At 42.0% G+C, this 18,640-nt stretch overlaps 1 protein-coding gene across 7 annotated transcripts in view; it reads right to left on the bottom strand.

The window, feature by feature from the left end:
* Window positions 1–18,640, bottom strand: part of CFAP92 (cilia and flagella associated protein 92 (putative)) — a 93,231-nt gene that overhangs the window by 23,108 nt on the left and 51,483 nt on the right. For 4 of the 7 annotated variants that reach the window (XM_071812991.1, XM_071812994.1, XM_065845366.2 and 1 more), the window contains 7 exons: window positions 13,673–13,981; window positions 12,700–12,896; window positions 11,381–11,588; window positions 9,436–9,567; window positions 8,548–8,632; window positions 3,600–3,676; window positions 1,906–2,013 (listed from right to left, as the gene is read on the bottom strand). In XM_071812991.1, the coding sequence (XP_071669092.1) occupies window positions 1,906–2,013; window positions 3,600–3,676; window positions 8,548–8,632; window positions 9,436–9,567; window positions 11,381–11,588; window positions 12,700–12,896; window positions 13,673–13,949 (1,084 nt within the window). In that variant the 5' untranslated portion in view covers window positions 13,950–13,981. Of the gene's footprint in view, window positions 1–1,905; window positions 2,014–3,599; window positions 3,677–8,547; window positions 8,633–9,435; window positions 9,568–11,380; window positions 11,589–12,699; window positions 12,897–13,672; window positions 13,982–14,703; window positions 14,751–18,640 lie in introns of those variants that run through there. The other 3 variants (XM_065845364.2, XM_071812993.1, XM_071812996.1) reach the window with 3 other exon arrangements.

The raw sequence follows: 18,640 nt of genomic DNA, 5'->3' as shown, positions 1-18,640 counted from the left end.
TATTTTTGAAGTTGCAAACATACAGTTCGCATAACAACAAAAATTAAAGCAGTTCAGAGGCTTTTAATCATAATTACATCGTCATTAAATGTAAAGAAGTGCCTTTAAACAAACTGGCCTCTCTGCAAGCAGCTTTTACACATGCAGACTCGGCAGCTGAGTTCCATGCTGTGTGACTTAGTGCTATTTCTGCCTGCGTGCACAGAACCAACTACACACAAGGACAGGACAACACATAGAATCAGAGAATCATTTTGGTTGGAAGAGACCCTCAAAATCATCCAGTCCAACCATAACCCACCCCTGGCACTACCCCATATCCCTGACAACCTCATCTCTGTCTGTTCAACCCCTGTAGGGATGGTGACTCCACCACTGCCCTGGACAGCCTGTTCCAATACCCAACAGCCCTCTGGGGAAGAAATTGTTCCCCAGATCCAAGCTCAGCCTCCCCTGGTGCAACTTGAGGCTGTTTCCTCTGGTCCTGGCGCTTGTTCCTGGGCAGGAGAGCCTGACCCAGCCTGGCTCCAAGCTCCTTTCAGGCAGTTCAGAGATCAGAAGGTCTCCCCTCAGCTCCTGTTCTCCAGTTGAACCCTCCAGGTCCTTCAGCCGCTCCCATCACAATGCCCCTCACCAGCTCCGTTCCCTTCTCTCAACTGACTTCAACACCTCAAGGTTTTTATTGGCACAAAGGCCCCAAGATTCGCGGTTTGGCCTCCCAAGTGCCCAGCACAGGGACGGTCACTGCCCTGGGCCTGCTGGCCACACCAGTGCTGGTACCAGCCAGGATGCTGGTGGCCTTTTGGCCATCTGAGCACACACTGGCTCATGTTCAGCCTCTGTCACCAACACTCACAGGTCCTTTTCCGATGGGCACTTTCCAGCCTCTCTTCCCCGAGCCTGGAGCATTCACGGGGTTGTTGTGACTCAAGTGCAGGACTCGGTACTTGGCCTTGTTGACCCTCAGACAACTGGCCTCAGCCCAAGGATCCAGTTGGTCCAGATCCCTCTGTACGGCCTTCCCATCCTCCAGCAGATCAACACTCCCACCCAGCTTGGTGTCACCTGCAAACTGACTGAGGGTGCTCTCAATCCCCTTGTCCAAATGACTGAGAAACAGCTACTGAGCCCTGGAGAAAACCACTTGTGATCAGCCACCGACCGGATTTGACTCCATTCACCACAACTCTTTGGGCCCAGCCATCTACCCAATTTTTACCCAGCAAAGAATACATATATATACACTTTATATATACATATATATACACATATACACTTTACATATATATATATATATATATATATATATATATGTATCATATACAGGGTGTTTCAAAAAGATGGACCCAGTTTGAAATCACTACATTTCTGCAACCACCAGCCACTCATGAATGAAACTCTTACCACTTGAAAGGTCTGGCCATAGTTTCGTATGATTACCGCTAGATCCCTATTTTTGTGTAATTGTGACATATTGCCACTGCCTTGAAATTGGGTCCATCTTTTTGAAACACCCTGTATATGTAACATATATATGAGTGTTAACCTAGTTACAGTCAGAAGACCACAGAAACAACCCACTCGACACTGACCGATATCCCCACTTTCAACACATTCTGAATCAAAGAATTCAGACGTACATGCTGATGGAGAACTACAATGCAGTTATTTTTGACATCCTGCCCTGCAGAGCACACAGACCTCTGAACATGTGTCAGTCTCCCCCAGATCAAAACCAAATCCCCAATCTTTCTTAACCAGCCAGCTTTCATCCCCAGAGAATTTCATGCTCTGGATCTTTCAAGACAGTTTCCCCCAAGCAGACCCAGCAGCACCAATGTTTCAGAGATGTGGAGAACACCCAGTACGCTGCTCCCTCCCTGACCCTTCCAAACAGAATAATACCTGCAAGGAGAGGCAGGAGATTCAACTGTAGTGAAGCAATGTCACGTGCCATGGTAGCATCACCTCTTTTAGGAACAGAACCTCCTTTAGGAACAGAACCTCCTTTACCTGTTGATGGAAGGCAGAGTTGGACTGAGTAGGAAGGAGGAAACATTTGTTTGCAATTAATCAAATTAATGATTTAAAATGTACTACAGTAATTCAGTATTGTCCTTAGAAAAATATTTTTACTATATACTTTAACACCAACTTAGGCCAGTATTTCAATATGCTCAAATTTCCATTGCACAGTCCACTATACTATATCTAGAATCCCTACTTTACAAGAAAGATAAATTCGCAACAGCAAGCATTAGAAGTTCATGGAATTACCAAAATATTTTACCACCTTACTGTTCTTTCCTCACATATATGTGTAACAACACAAATACGGTAGTCTTTGTGATACGTATTTCCAGAAACCTGTATTTTATAACTTCACATCTACAAAATGGGAATATTGTCACTCATTTACCTCACAAGGATACCATGAAGATAAACTCATGAATATTTGTCATTTTCTTACAGGCTACTTATTCCCAAAATTCCTTTTGCCTAGATCCAGTCTCTACCCAACCAGTAAAAGCACAGTCAGTCCCAGCCCCAAGTATTTAAATCCTGTTTTCAGATTGTTTTGTCCAACCAGTTCATTAACCGAGTAGAGAATTCCAGCACAAGTAATTGAAGTTTGACAAAAAATACAGCAAGTGAACACAGCAACTTAAAAGAACTGTAGAGATGTTACTCCTGCTGGTCCCGGTTTATTGTTATTCCTATGATAAAAGGAATGGCAGAATATTTCAAGGACACGTTTAACACTCAAATGGAAGGAGAGGCATACAATGTATTATTGAAGTTTTATCTTTTAATAACAATAGTAACGTGACAAGAAATATTAGCAGTACCAAAATGACACTGGTGAAAAAACAGCCCACTCTGAACTTAAGTAAAATGATAGAGAGCTCCCTACAAAGTGCATAACTGTTTATTGAAAGCTCATAAATTAAAACTTCCAACTGCCTTAGTTTTGAAAGAAATAGTGTGTGGAAGTTTGAGAGATCACTGTGTAAAACCAACCACATTAAGTCACCAGTATCCAGAGTCATGGGAAAGACCAAACTGTAGCCTTAGCTGAAAGCTACAGATGAGAGAACAAAATATTACTCAGTGGAGCTATGGTTTTTCATTTAACACAAAGAACAAGCACTGGAAATAAAACCGGACTGTAAACCACAGATCAAAACCTGGCCTCTAGTGGAAAAAGCAAGGGAAGTCCTATGAAACAACAGCTTGAGAACATCACAGTCGGAATAGCTGTTTTAGCTCCAACATTACTCTGTAACTGTTTCACAAATTCCATCACTGTTCACCCAAGTCCCTTGAAAACATCTATCACTTCACCCCTGGAACACTCCAAGTGGTCATTGCTGCCTCACACTACCAGCTGAGGAAACAGGAAAAGAAAGCTCTGTTAACTGCTGAAGAAACAGAGAAAACTCACAGCAAAGCCAGGAGTAAAGTGCAGGTCTCATAACTCTCTTTTTTCTTCTTTTTCTTTTCCAAGAGTTCAAGGTTAAAACAAACACAGAGACAAGATAAACAGAAATTCATGTCTACTTTTTAAAATTCAGTCCGTATTTCCATCCAGAGCTTACCTTTTGTGATGGTTGTTTTGTTCTGCTCTGGCAGGAAGGCCTCATCCAGAAATCTGTTTCTTTCAAATATCTCACTTCTGAAAACATTAAAAATACCTGAAGTTAATTACAAAGTGTGGAAAATTAAAAATAAAATCCCTGCCATCCCAATTATTACACCAAACCAATTTATTTTTAAAAAATCAAGTCTGAAAGAGCTCAACTGCCAGAATATAAACATAAAGGAGATAAAAAAAGGCAAATAACAGGATACATGGTCCTTCTCTTCTGAGTCAGAGACTAAGTACCTGAAGAGATGCATAAAGTAAAACATCTTGTAGCACATACAATGATAGCTTGCTTGAAGAATTTTCTGTACATCTGCTTTGCTTTTTGAGGAAAGAGAAATGTATCTGTTCTATTCCTGTTTGCATTTGGTATGCACTGCAAACCAATTACAGATGGACCAGAAAACTAGAATTAATAGATTAATAGATTTTTGCTTCCCAAACTTCATCACATCAGCCACTGCTGTAAATGGTTCTTCACCAGACGTCACACATTTTACTCCCTAAAGTACACACGTTCCTTACAAATTTGACATATTATTGCTGCTGAAAAATGAATATTAAACAGAAGCAATAGAAAAGTCTGCTTAGCAGAGACAAATCTCACTGCATTTTAAATCTCCTGAATAAATTATCTGGTTGTCCCTGTCCTCAGACTCCTGTTCTACATTGTACCCGGAGGGCAGCAGTACAGACATCCCACAGCAGAATTGTGTGAGCAGTGAAGATTGCACTGGGCCCTATGGATTCCTCGCACTGGGGTGACAGAATTGGTGGTACAATCTTACATGCATTTCAAGGAAATACAATGTTCATCCAATCATTTTTTTTATATCAGTAGTCACAAAACCTGGTCACTGTTTTCTTTAGCTTTATAGGCATGATAATAGTAGTTTGAAAATAAAGGCAACTGATGATGCTTTGAGAGGTGCAATGTTTAATACTGAAATAACGACAGTTTGATACGTGTAGACATATGCATGCAGTCTACTGTTTTACACACATATTATGACGTTCATTACTTTTTAAGCCTTTAATCTAACAAACATTGTATTGCTAATAACATAGACTAGAAGAGCTCCATGTCATCCAGCCACCTCTGAGTGCGACTGGTATCCTGTGCTGGGGACACAAAGTTCAGCTCTCACTGCCCCTGAGCCTCTCACTGTGGTTTCTGTAAGGATTTCAGGTGACGAATAGCATCTCCAGACTATGATATTCCATCAACAGCGTTTTCTCTCTGATCTATTACCATGTGTGACATCTTCCCTTTATCCTTGGCACCACATCCTTCAAACATTCTTTCCTCCTCCTCCTCCCAGGAATTTTAGTCTAGGAGGTCTTAGTTCTTCAACTGCTTCACAAACATTATTTTAATTCAGACACGTATCCATGCAGTGAGGAACAAATCGAGACTGGGGCTGTGAAGCTGGAAGTGTGTATGTAGTGCTGTATGTTTACAGCACTAAAAATAATAATTCGCTACAAAGATTAAACCAAGCATTTCCAAAATAACTCTACCCATCCTCAGAGATGTTTCAAAAGGATTGTAGTAACAGCTGGGAGTGGAGGGAGAGGTTGCTTGCGTGGTTTTGCAGCACTAAAGGTGATAAACATTAAAAATACAGCTGAGATCTTTGTATTCGTATTAAAAATTACGGTCAAAATTGTTAATATCTGGTTAAGTAAGTAGTGAATGACAGACTGTCAAAATAATTGCTTGGGGAACAAAAGATCTAAATTTTAAAAAAGTTTACATAAGTAAATTATCGTCCTAAGGACAAACAACAACCAGACCTGCCAAAATTAAAACCAACAAGGCTGTTTCTCTGCAGTGATTTTTCTTTTTTTTAATTGAGGTAAATGAGTCAGAGACCCTAGAGACCATCACTATTTATAGGAACCTCCAGGTGTTGGGGATAAACGAAGGAAACCATCCTGTGAAGTTCACAGAGGTAACATGGAATTTATGGGGGGATTTGTTGGAAACCTCCCCACCGCAGCCTGAGAAGGCGTAGGGGATATCAGCCCATATGTGGGCACTTACAGCAGTATTGAGATGTTTTCTGGAACCAATTTGAGAGAAGAAATGCGGCATTCAATTAATTGTGACTATCATACTTCCTGGCTGTAGACTTTAGACATAACATTAGGGAAGAAGGAAGCTGATTCTTCAGAAAATATTATTTTCCATGTGCACAAAGGAGTAGCAGAACTTTGCCAACAATAAAATCGGTAAAATATAACTTCTTGAAGCTCAGCTTTGGTGTTAGAGTAGTAGGCTGCTTGTCAGGTAACTCACTAGTCCTCCACAAGGAATGCTCATTTCCATCATACTAGTTTTTGAACATGAAGCTAGAAAAAAACATCACCAGGGTCACAATATAGCCCCAGTGATCTACATATGGATATAGTATTAATTCATTTTTTCCTGTTTGAGCTTCGCTTTGAAGAGGTAAATTTTTCCAGAAGAACCAATATCCTGATAAATATTCTTACACGGCTCTTGTGTCATGAGTCTGTAGTGCCTCTAAATACTATTTCAGTAATGATTGGGGGGGGGTGGGTTTAGAAAACTATTACAATATTTCTACCTAAAAAGGATTTTTCTTCCAATTAATTTGTGCTGAAGGTTCTGTTTGCATGAAGTCTAAACACATTCTTCTAATTTTGCAAAATACTGATCTCATTTGTTCATGTTTCACCAGAATTTTGTTCCTGGCATGACAGATAGTATAAATGCAGGCAAGGGAACAGCAACTGCATAAGGAACTGCACTTTCAGACTTAAACTGAACAAACATCCTTCAAATATCCTTACACTTCAGCAACAAAGATGTTTATGGAATGAGGAGCAAATCCAAGGTAAAGCAATGGCCTGGAGTTCTACGTGAAATCTTGCACACCATGGACACCCACCCTTGAACAGAGAGGACGTGCTCATAGGACACAGAGTAGCAACAACTCACATTCTAAGTCACAGAGCAAGATTTCACCAGTGCTATTTTTGGAGTAAAAGCCCTGCTTAGTTTCAATACCACCAACTCACATTTGCACCAAGTACTTCCTCCAGTAAGTCATGAACAAATAAAATCCCATGCCAAAGGTTGGGGTTTTTTTCCATTTCTATTATCACAAACATACGTAAGATACAAACACACTAGCCCAATTGATTCTAGCACTTATGAAGCTTCAGAGTGCCCCATTTCATTTTATAAAGCAATCACATTGTGTTTACTTTCATATTAAAAAATACAATGCAGAAGGAAATAGCTCAATTAGCAAAGGCTATAATATGGTGGACGTGAACAGAAGTGTCTATTTAATCTACAAACCAGAAACTGAGAGCTGTTAGAAACTGAATAGGCAGCAAACCAAAAATTAAGCCAGGTGATGTACCAAAACACAGCTTAAAAATCAAGATTCTCTCAAATCTTACAACAGAACATCACCTCTGTTAAAGCAGCATCCAAGCTCTAGCAGCCCAGAAGAACACAGGCTGGAACCTAAAGCAAGATCACTAGATTATCTGAATGTTGGGAGAATAGGTTTTTTCAAATATGGTTTTGCACTTAAATGAAAGCTATCTGAAATAAACTGAAGATGTTTATTCAACATTATTGCTGATTTTCTTCATATTTACAAACGTATGTTTTCTTTTTGCCACAAGAAACCCACACCATTTGAACAGTAAGATCACTTCCAGATGCACTCATCAGAAATAATAGTGTTCTCATTATGTACAAAATACTCAGGAACATCCATCTGTGACACTGAGTTCACAACTTTGTGAAGGCATTAAGAGTTCTTTCATTGACTTCATTACTTCTTGCGCAAAATAACAATCTGACTGAATCTTGTTCAGGAGAAACTCTTAAACTTGCGTAACAGCTTGAAATGAGAGAGCACATCTTAAAATACAGTAGTGGATTTGTTACCTTGTGCTATCATTGATTTTTTTACGAAACAAGAATGGAATGCTGAGAAAGTAATTTAAGAGTTTATATTTTTTTTATATGACATTCTGGATGACATATAAGAGATACACCCTATTCATGGTTTATTTCTATTTGAAGTGCAAAGTCTTCCATTATGAATAACATCCAAGGAAATATGGATTTTTTAAATGTTACACTTTCTCAAGTCTTGAACCCTCTAACCTATTCAACCATCTTAGAGACTTGCATGCTGATTTTAAGAAATTTACCACTGCAAACTACTAGAACAAATGACTTAATAAACCAAAAGAGTGAATCACTGTTCCTAAAACCAGGACAGAAGAAATAAGGAACTATGCTACTACAGAAGCATGAACCCAGAATTACCTTCATTTCTTCAGAACATGAGCTCACGGTAATCTGATCCAATGCAAATTCGTAGTTACAGAGTTGATCCATTGCTCTGCCAGCAGCTGTTACTGTTGACACAACCTCCAACCCTTCAAAAAGAACGAGGTACCCCGACCAACACCACTCCTCACTTGGCCACTTCCTAACACTTGCAGCTCAACAGTTCCCAGTAAGAGAAACTCCTTGTTTCTCCTCCATCTGCTCTCAATGACATGATCTTATCCCACAAATCTAAAGTCACAGGATACGAGTGAATAGAAGAAAAAACATGCAAACAAGTAAGCTGAGCAAGGTTTGTTATATTATATAATTTTTCACAGGTAGCCTCTTCACCCCAAATGCACTACAACAAGCTTGATGTATCAAAGGAGGTTGTTTTGTTCCTCTCCTACAATCAGAAGGCATGGGTGCAAAAAGCAGTAGGCAACCACTTCTGAAAGTACAGTATAATTATAAAACATCCAAAAACCATAGATACGAAAAAAACAATTACATATCTTCAACTATATATTTAAAACGTGAACATTTCCCACTGCAAGTGCAACACTTTTACCTCACTGAACATAAATCATCTCTCCTTGATGTAGGTGATAAATCACAATTAGATGTCGCTAGTCCGTTCAGCACAGTTTCTCCTGCTGAAATAAAACAGGGTTTGCATTTGTTATTAAGTATTTCTATGTTTTGGTAACTCCCATAAGACTAACAAAATGCATCTGTAAAGCTCTAGGAAAACATGGTGAAAACATCTTATGCAACCTGTTTTTGTAACTCAAAACCACAACCCATTTAATTTTTGTCTCCGTGTCAAGGATAAGTTTGAATAAGCCTAAAATAGAAAAAATAAACTATTTCTGAGGGACTTTTAGAGATCATTCAGAGAAACTAAAATATTATTAAGTCATATTTTATTTCTGAGAAAACTAAGTTGGTAATTATCATACTGCAATTGTTCATTGTGTTGCTCAAGGAAAGGGTATTTCAAAAGTTTGCATTTTTCCTACTGCACAATGCAGGTCTTGGGTCATTTCTTATGAAGTATCCAAGCAGTAATCCTGGTGTGGCAAAAAAATCACTCAAGTCCTCCTAGAGAGTTCCAGCAGCAGAGAAACACCAAGAATCTGGGAACTTCTGTTCTAGTCATGGCTCTAGATGTTGATGCAATCACTTATAAACACGAAGCAGCAAAAAACCCCAATGCTTTTTTCTAGCATCATTTAAAAACCTTCTGTGAGCCAACTACATCTCTTTTGTGTCTCAATTCTATTCTAGAGCTATTAAAACCTTCTTCTAACTATAACACCCTCAGTCTTCCTGCAACCCCTTGTTCCCTCAGGAGATTTCTCAGTCCTGTTCCTGCTCACCCATTACTCAAGGTGTCATTGCACTCTCCCTCTCTTTTCACCTATGTTAGCCACTCCTAGTTTCCATACTGTTATACCTTCAACAGGAAGGGCTGAATAATCTTCCTGTGCCTTGGATTTCTTCGCTGCTCTGATTTTTGTACAGCTGGGCGCTGGCTGACTCTCTTCAAAGAGCTTTCTTTGCAATAGCACTGCATGTTTTACCTCATCTGTCAGGAAAAGAAAAAAAAAATTCCCTGGTTTAGACTTCATGGTTTAGTCTGGTTGGGCCAGTCATACCCTGAGCAATCGTTTTCCCATGGTGCCTCTTCCTCTTTCCCTCCGATTTGTAAGAAGCCACTCTTGGAATTCAAGTCTGTTCATCTGGAGATAAACGCCACCAGAGTTCACAGAATCATAGGATGTCCTGAGCTGGAAGGGACCCACAAGGGTCAGTGTTCAACTCCTGTCCTGCACAGGACACCCCACAGGTCACATCATGTGTCTGAGGATGTTGTCCAGTCTCTTCTTGAACACCGTCAGGCTTGGGGCCATGACACCTCCCTGGGGACCCTGTTCCAGTGCTTGTTATTGTCCCTCACAGTGCTGACCAGCTTCAACTCTAATTGAGCTTTGGTTGCAGCACTTTCCTCCCTGCAGTGGCGAGCAGCACCTCTGCAGTCCTCCCGTGACGCCTGACCTTGCTTCCACTGACCAGATACTTTCTTTTTTCGATGTCCCTCTACAAGAAGATCCCTGCTCAGCCTCACCACCTTGACTTCTGACATTCTGGAATAGCCTGGTCCTGTGCTTTTAGGAGGTGGTACTTAAAAAGTGACCAGCACTGATGGATCTTCAAAAGCTTTTTCGCAGGGAACTGGGATACATAATACCTCCAAGTTACTGACATATACCTCAAAGCCACTGAAATATACCTTAAAGCCTGTAGAAGAATCTCGCATGAAGTGTTCTCCCTGTGTACTGCACAACAATACATATTTAGAAGAAAATATGAGGGCAGCTGAGGCTTTTGAGCTTGGAACACTTCCTCCTGCCTCCCTCCTCTGCCTGAAAGGTGAGGCAGCTCTTGAGAAAATACTGAACTACCAACAAGTCTCCATTCCTCAATAACACTCACTTGGGTGCTCAACTAGTGATGAAGAGTAAAACCAAATGCTGTCAGAAATTCCCACCAATTGCAAAGCCTATTTGCGAACAAACCCCACAATACCTGAGCAGACATTTCATTTATTAGTATCTGTTCAATCAAAAGAAACCCAACCCTGTATTAACTAGCATTTGAAGTCTTCTAACCTCACCAAGTCTCTATGCAGTGATACACATGGGAAAGAGAACAATTACAGTATTTTTACTAACAAATTAGACATATTTTAATAGTAAAATTGATTTCAACAGTAGTTTCAGGCCATCAGAACAAAGGATACCCCATTTCCTACAGGCTTCATCTCATGCTTAGTTCTACGGTATTTATAAGGACTGAGATCTCATTTCATACACGCTTAAAAGAGCCCTAACAAGGTCTCTCCCTCTAATTAAGTATAAATTTCAAAACAACTGTCTTTGAAACCAGTGACCTTCAAGCCAGTATGGCCAAAATTTATGGATAGATTCAAGTTACGGGGTTGTGGGAGACAACCAGGGAAAGATTAAATAAGGAAAGATGAAAGCAAAAGAAGCACAGCATAAAAACTTGGCTGTACAGGATTTGCTTCTTCTCAGGACAATGACCAAAAAAAAAAAATCCATCTTTGAAAAATGAAGACATTCATTCCTATCATTACTACCCAACAGGCTCAAATAACTCGCTAGTTTCCAAAGGTTCAGATTACAGGCCTAATTACATTTTCCTGCCATCAAAATTTTCAGAAAATGACTCATGCATTCATTAAAAAACTGACAAGTAGGAATAATTTTAGTGGGATTCACATATGAATGTCAAATAATCTCAACAATAACTTATGAATAGATGCAGTCACAATTTCAAGATATGTTATACAATGTGTCTGTTCACATTAGACTTACCAAGAGCCCCTGTGTCCTCTTCTACTGAAGAAATAACTTTTGGTTTACTAAGCTTCATTTTTGAGGAAGCTTTGTCCTTGGTATCCAAGATTTTTAATATTATTTTGTGATCTTTTAGTTTTATTAGATATTCACTAGTGACACTGATATCAACACTATGGTTCCATGATATCCACATCTTGTCATCTTCAAACCATGGTGTAATAGCCTATTAAAACAAAAGATGAAAATCTTTACAGGAGCTGAGCAAGACTGAAGAACTTGTATTCACACACTGACCACCATCCCCACTGCTCTCAAACTACATTTTTTATTTCTCCAGCTTGTACTGGGCCTTACACAACCTCCCTCTTGCTGTGTCAGAGCAGCATTATTTTGCTGGATTCACACAAAGCAGTCTTATCAAGTTACGGTCTGATACAAAGACCTGAGGTAAGAACAAACAGCAATTAAGTTGTTGCTCAGCATGAGATCGTGGACTAAAAACTTAGCAGAATGCTGCAAAAGCAAATATATAAACTTGGAAATGCTGAATTGGTATTTACAAAATTAAAGCACCAGCACTAAACTTCACATGTACATGCTGATAAACTAAGAATGAAGCACTAGTCAGAGCTGCCAGCATAACATGTCAAACAACAACTTTCCCAGTCCATTTTGTTTAACAAAAAACATCAAACATAGAAGAAGTGCAAAGCAATCAAAGAGGGCCATTAGAAAGTGTTGTGCAAGGATAAAACCTGAGAATATCCAGTCTCTCTCTTTCAGAAAAACCCCACCCTATTTTAGCATCAATGTTTTAGAAATAATTTCTTAACAAGATGTATTCAAAACGGTATATCCAATTTTTAGGTTCCTGAATTTGAATGCACAGAATTCAGCTAGACACATCTAAAAAAAGCCAAAATTTGCAAAATTCTTTAAGTACCTTAAACATCTTTTCCTCCTCAATGAAGACCAAGGCATAAATTTCATTTCTTTCTTCATCGTTAATAAAACTGGTAATTGCCTTCAAATTATTATATCATTATCTTGGTACTTGAAAGATAAAAGCTATAATCCCAAATAAACTGATAATCTAGAGGAAAATGAAATACTCTGAAATCCACCAAACTCCTACTACAAATGTCAGAAGTTACTGCTGATCTGGACTAGCAGAGTCAAGTTCTATCCTTGATATTTGTTCTATATCTGTGTGGGCAGATAAGGCCTAAGCAGCTGTTAAAACAATGTGCAACTGCATTGCTCCCTATCTGAAAACGTTCTCCCATCTTCTGTATATGACATTTTGGATTACTTAGTTTTATTCTATATTTTACCTTGGAACCAGACTCTGTAAATAGCTGTGCAGCCACCCCAAACAACCCCAAATTCACTTGTCTAGGCACAAGGTCATCTGGTAGAAGAAAGTATTCAACGTGATAGAAACGCTGTGCGCTTGGAACAGTTCCCGATTCATCAGCTTGAATTCTCTCTCCTTGCGTATCAGGGGGGTTGGATTTCTTTCGCATTTGTCCTAGAGAGAATATTAGAATTATCTGGAAGCGTTAAACATTATCAAAGATTATACTTTCAGGGGGAATTAGTGCTTTCTGCAATGACCAAATGCTAACAAGTGTTCCAGTGTGACAACAGAAAAATCATTGACTGGATGCAGCTGACTGGTGAACATGAAACTCTCATCCCAGTGCCCAGCCCTGCAATTCTTACCCAGGTTTAACTACTGCCACGGTCCAGAAAGTTCCTGGAACTCCCCCCCTCCATCCTCTCTTCCTGCAGCAGGACATCCAGCAATTGCAATTCTCAAAGCACCTGTCCTGTTGCCCAGGGAACCACCAAAAAGCAGAATTCCACACTGCATGGGGAAAGGCTGAATGTACCTGCTCCTACTATTCCCAAACACTCCTACAACACAAGAGAACCATCCCTCATCTGTTCAACAGTGGCTACCTTCCCCTAAAATAACACTACTACCTTTAAACTACCCAAAATCATAATTAGCTAGTTGAGGATATATGCCAAATTTTCCCTATTAGGCAGTGACTGATTAAAAAGCACCAGCTAAGATCAGCAGCTTCAATACTTGTGACTACCCAGGAGTCTGCAGTCAGGAAAGGCTTTCAGCAACTGGTGACAATCACTCAAAGATAAAAGGCTCCCATGACCACTGCCATTTTCTTGAGCAATCTATCCAGGAAAATGCAAATCAACTAACACTTTTTCTAGCTTAAATAATTCAGGACTCTGCCACACAAACTTATGAAGTAATAAGAAAAGGGTTCTTAGCAAAACCTGTGTTGGGCAGGGCAGGGACAGCGAGTGACACTGTGAACGTGCAGGTCACGGTGTGGGAGCCATCTGGTCCCACACAAGCTTCTTCAGATGGGAGGAGGCTGCTGCCTTCCCCCTCTGGGCTCAGCAGCCCACCACTCGCTACAGCTTCTGGGGTTTCAGCTTCAGAAGTGTTTTCAGCACAGATTTTGTTCAGGTCTGTCATCTGGTCTTTATCATCTTCCTGCACGTCCTCTTCTTCCACTACTTTTGAATTCTTACATTCTTGCTTTGCCATCCTGAGGCGGAGTGGGGCAGCAGGTTCAAAGGCTACGGAACAAAACAAACAGCTTCATTTTAGCGCCGAAATAAAAAACCCCTACTAGAACCAAAGTAGGAGCAGGGAAGGACAACACGAGGAGGGACAAAAATTCCCATTTCAAAAATGCTTTCAAAGCGTGTGACACACACACCCAGCGGATCAGTTTTTGGACCCAGAGACAACCCACACAAAAGGCTCCAAGCGACAAGGCGGGGCAAGAGCTCATCAGTGTGTTCCACAAAGGGTGACAAAACGCTCGAAAAAGTAAAAAGGGAATCAGCTGAAGGTCTAAACTACCGCTTTCTTGCCTAACGTTGGAGGAAAGCTCAGTTCGGAAGGAGTTTATGTTCGGAAAAGCGAGAAACCCAGCAGCCCAGCGCTGAGGCCGCGGCCGCACGGGCGGGCCCCTGGCGCCGGCACCGCGCCCGTAACGGCCACAACGGCCGCCCGGGGCCGCCAGCGCCGCCGAGGGCCCGAGGCTCGGCCGCACACCCTCGGTACCACAGACCGACCGCTCCGCCGCCGGGGGCCGCCTCAGCTCAGCGGCCCGAGGGGCGCTCCCCAGCCCGAGCGCCCTCGCCTCACAGCCCCGCCGCGCCACACCGCCCCGACCCGACCCGGCCGGTCCCTCACAGCCCCGCCGCACCGCCCCGACCCGGCCGGTCCCTCACAGCCCCGCCGCACCACCCCGACCCGGCCGGTCCCTCACAGCCCCGGCCGTCCCCCTCACAGTGCCGCTGCCCCGGCCGTCCCCTCACAGTCCCGGCCGTCCCCTCACAGCCCTTCACAGCCGAGTTAGCCCAGGAACTCGGGTGAGAACACCTCACGGGGGCACCTGCCCCGCTCGGTGCCGGCTCCTCAATCGACACACACCTGCCTTTCATTTTGAAATGTTTTCCACCTTCACTCCTGAATAGCCTGTGTATCATAACAAATTTACACGAATCAAAAAATTTAGGAAATGCCATCACATAAGCCTAGAATTACACACCCCCCCTCCCCCCAAACACAATGATATTCTCTTTTGAACATTTGCATTTTCCCCCTCCACTGGATAAATGTCTTTCTTGTCTTGAACATGGTTTATGGTACAGCAGGCAAAGCAATGAGGATTGTTTACAACCAGTAGTAATTAATTATGCATGCAGCTAACAAACCAGGAAAATGCCTAAGCATGGTCACTTTTCACTAAATTTGAAGAGCACAACCATCCAAATGGCTCACCAGAAATAGGAATAAACCAGACAGAAATAGATGGAGATACGTTGTTCAGAGATGGCATGACACGGAGGCACCCTGAGGTTAGTTTAAGGGACAACAGGGTCCAAAACAATTTCTATTAAACCGGTGAGAAACAGGGTTTTAGCACTCCAAAAGTGACTTAAATACAGGTTTGGATATCAGTTGAGGAAAATTATTAAGGGGCAGCAACTAATACAATAGGCGGTCCACAGAGTGCATGCACGTGGCTTCACCAAAACAATGCCGGAGCCATCTCCGAGTCCGGGAGGAGCACACACTTGCCTGAACACGGTGTAGGATTATTTTAAAGAGATACACGTACTCGTAGTGAGTACAGAAAGTGTACACTCGCGATTCTGCGAGGGTAAATTTATAATACACTCGCAATCCTGCGAGGGTTAATACACGTGCAAATGTGCACGGAATATTATACGTGCTTATGCGGAAGCACGGGAGGAAAATACACCCACGACTGTGCAAGGATTAATTTTTCACGTGCTCATATTGAGCATGGAAAGTATAAATACACTCGGAATCCTGCGAGGAGAAGTTTTACTCACACCTGTGGTGGCAAGGCAAGCTCAGTCCCCATCCCGGGGAGGGGGGCTCTCGGCAGCAGCATCTCGCTTGTGCTCCGAGAGACCTGCGACAATGGGTGGAGTCTCAACAAGAGTCCCGTTTTTTATTGGCTGATCAGGTCTGACTGTGGGCATTCCAGAAGCTTCTCTGCACCCCCACCCTGGCTGTGGGTGCCTCTGAAGCCTCCAAACATCCCCCCACTGGCCGCAGGTGCCCAGCGGCTCCCTGGCACCTCGGCACTCCCTTCTCCTAACACCCCTGGCCAGGGGGCTCTGGGGCCAAACAAAAGCAGCTGTCAGCCTCAAACAGCAAAGAGAGAGGGAGATGTGCCTACTCCTTCCATATCGAAGGAGGGAGGGGGAGAGAGCGGGGTTTGCATCCTGCCACATGGCAACACAGGATTATCTACACAGCCAACCCTGAGCAGCAAGTCCTAGTGAGAATTCAGGCATTCATTACTCTTCTATAACTCCATTTTCAGAGACTCCAATTGCCTAAACTGTAACTAACATTGTATATACGCACACCTTACCTGTCGACTTCCCTCTTCCTTAGCAGTAAAACCATTACAGGATTAGGTCAACATTGATACACCCAATAATAATTATTTTGTCTCCTTATACAAACCATACATCCCTATTTTTCATATGAACAGCTCAGTATTTAAGCCTGTTTGAATCCATTTAGTTTGACAATATTTCACACAAGGAAGGTGAAAAAGGGAGGAGTGATTCATTCCACAGATTTCGGTTCTCTTTGTTTTCCCACAGGATTGTGTCTCTCAGCTCATCATTAGGAACTCAGGCTGACATCTCAATTGTCTGTGAAAAAAACAGCTAACTGGAAATTAAAATGCTGATGGAATGAAACATTGTTATGAAACACCTTCTTGACAGATAAAAGCTTCAGCATTTCAGGGCGTATTCTATGGATGAAGAACACACAGATTCCTATGTGCCATTCCCGTATCTGCTGCTGCCTTCGTGCATGGCATTTGGTAAATCATTTTCAAACACAACGAGAGCACCTGAATTTTTCACATGAAACTGAAAAGTACATGAAAGCCCAGAGGGATCCAAACGTTAAAATGATTCACTAGTTTTGTGCTCGTTTCACTAGATGAAGACTCAAATCCTAGATGCCAGTCTTCCACTTCAGCCCTGACACCAAAGCACTGTAGATACCTGCTGGGTTCCTATCACACTGGGCTGCATCCAAACTGCAACACTTTTATTTTAAAGACAGCTGTGAGGAAATAAAAGGCCGTGGACAATGTGTCATACCATCCTTAGGAGCAGCAGTTTCCCAGTTCTTCCCTTCCCTGAGGCCTTGCTGCATCTCCTGATGGGAGCGGGACCTGGGTGACCAGCAGCACTGTACGTGAGGCGGAGCTCAGGGGCGTTTTCCACTCTTTCTGCTGAAGCTATACCACTGGGAAAGGAACTCAAGATTTGCTGACCCCAACAGGAAAAGAGAGTTTTAAGATCTACTGTGATTTATTGAAAGTGCATGAAGAATCTCAGCAAGCAGTAAACAGGACACACGCTCCCTGCTTGCTGGCGGAGTCCAAACCATCAGGCCAGAAACTCATGCTCACAACTCTCAGGGAGAGGCTCGTGGCTGTGAATCCTCAGCAAAGTGCAGAAAACCTCAGAATAACAAGGAGCAGGGGACACGCACATTCTTTGTGTCATCTATGCAGCGCTCTGTCCAATGTGACATTTTGGGGGACTGGACACTAAGATGTCCAGCTTACCCATATGGAACTGATTCTGACTTTCCAGGGATTTCAAGTTCTAGATGTCATGGGAATGACCAGACAGATACAAAATGGGTCTCAACAGCAAGGCTGAAGCTTCCATCACTCTCTTTGCATCTGCTCCTTGCAGTCCATTCCCTCACCTGTACACACAGACTTCATAATTTCTGGTATTTAGGAATATCCAGGAGAAAAAGTGCTCTAGAAGGGCTAAATCTAAATAATACATGTTTATCCTGAGAATCTACAGTCTAATTTACAGCAGAAATCAAGACAGCATCAATGTTTCAGAAAGAAAATCCTTTTCTGAAGTAACTTAGATAGAGACTCTTAAGAGAAGTCAAAGCCTTGTAGCAGATCACATCTGCTCCCCACAGCCTGCACAGGAACCACTGGCAAACCTACTAGCTAGAGAAAGCCAGGAGAAACACTGACTGAAGCACTACAAGCCAAATTCTGGTCTCACTTATCCTATTGTGAATTTCCCATTTTCCCCCTCTACTTACTTCAAAATTTGTTCATAAAAAGATAAACATTTACCCTATGAGCACCACTAAACAAAAGCTGAAAGCAGTAGATTTCTAATTACTGTAGAAGAGTCTTAAAATCGTTCCAGATGCTGAATAGCTAAGAAATGTCAGATACAACACCTGGTTACTCAGAGAGCAGCAGCTGTTTCCCTTGCAGACTCCATAACACATCATTTCTTCCCATTAAATACTTTATGTCAAGAGAAGGATCACGATATAATTAGTAACATCACTCTGGATAAAAAGCAAGTTGCAGTCAGGGAAGGTCTTGTGTTAACCCTAGTGGTTTCCCATCAGCTCCACAGCAAGAGAGGATCTGGACACCAGTTCTTGTCCATTTTTAACAAAGACACTCTCCTTACTAAGGTTCCCTATATTAGTTACTGAAACTCCTGTATCCACCCGACATGGTCTCCACGTCACTAAACAAATAGAACATCTTTACAGCCTTTTGCACAGTATCAGAATTACCTACACACTCCCTGGATGTGTACATCTAAAATCTTGTCTGTGTAAGTGTTAACGAAAACATACTGCAGGCAGGAGCAGAACTACAT

Source organism: Patagioenas fasciata, chromosome 10, assembly GCF_037038585.1.
Source record: "Patagioenas fasciata isolate bPatFas1 chromosome 10, bPatFas1.hap1, whole genome shotgun sequence".
Classification (NCBI taxonomy): Eukaryota; Metazoa; Chordata; class Aves; order Columbiformes; family Columbidae; genus Patagioenas; species Patagioenas fasciata.
This window is presented reverse-complemented; position numbering and strand designations above follow the sequence as displayed.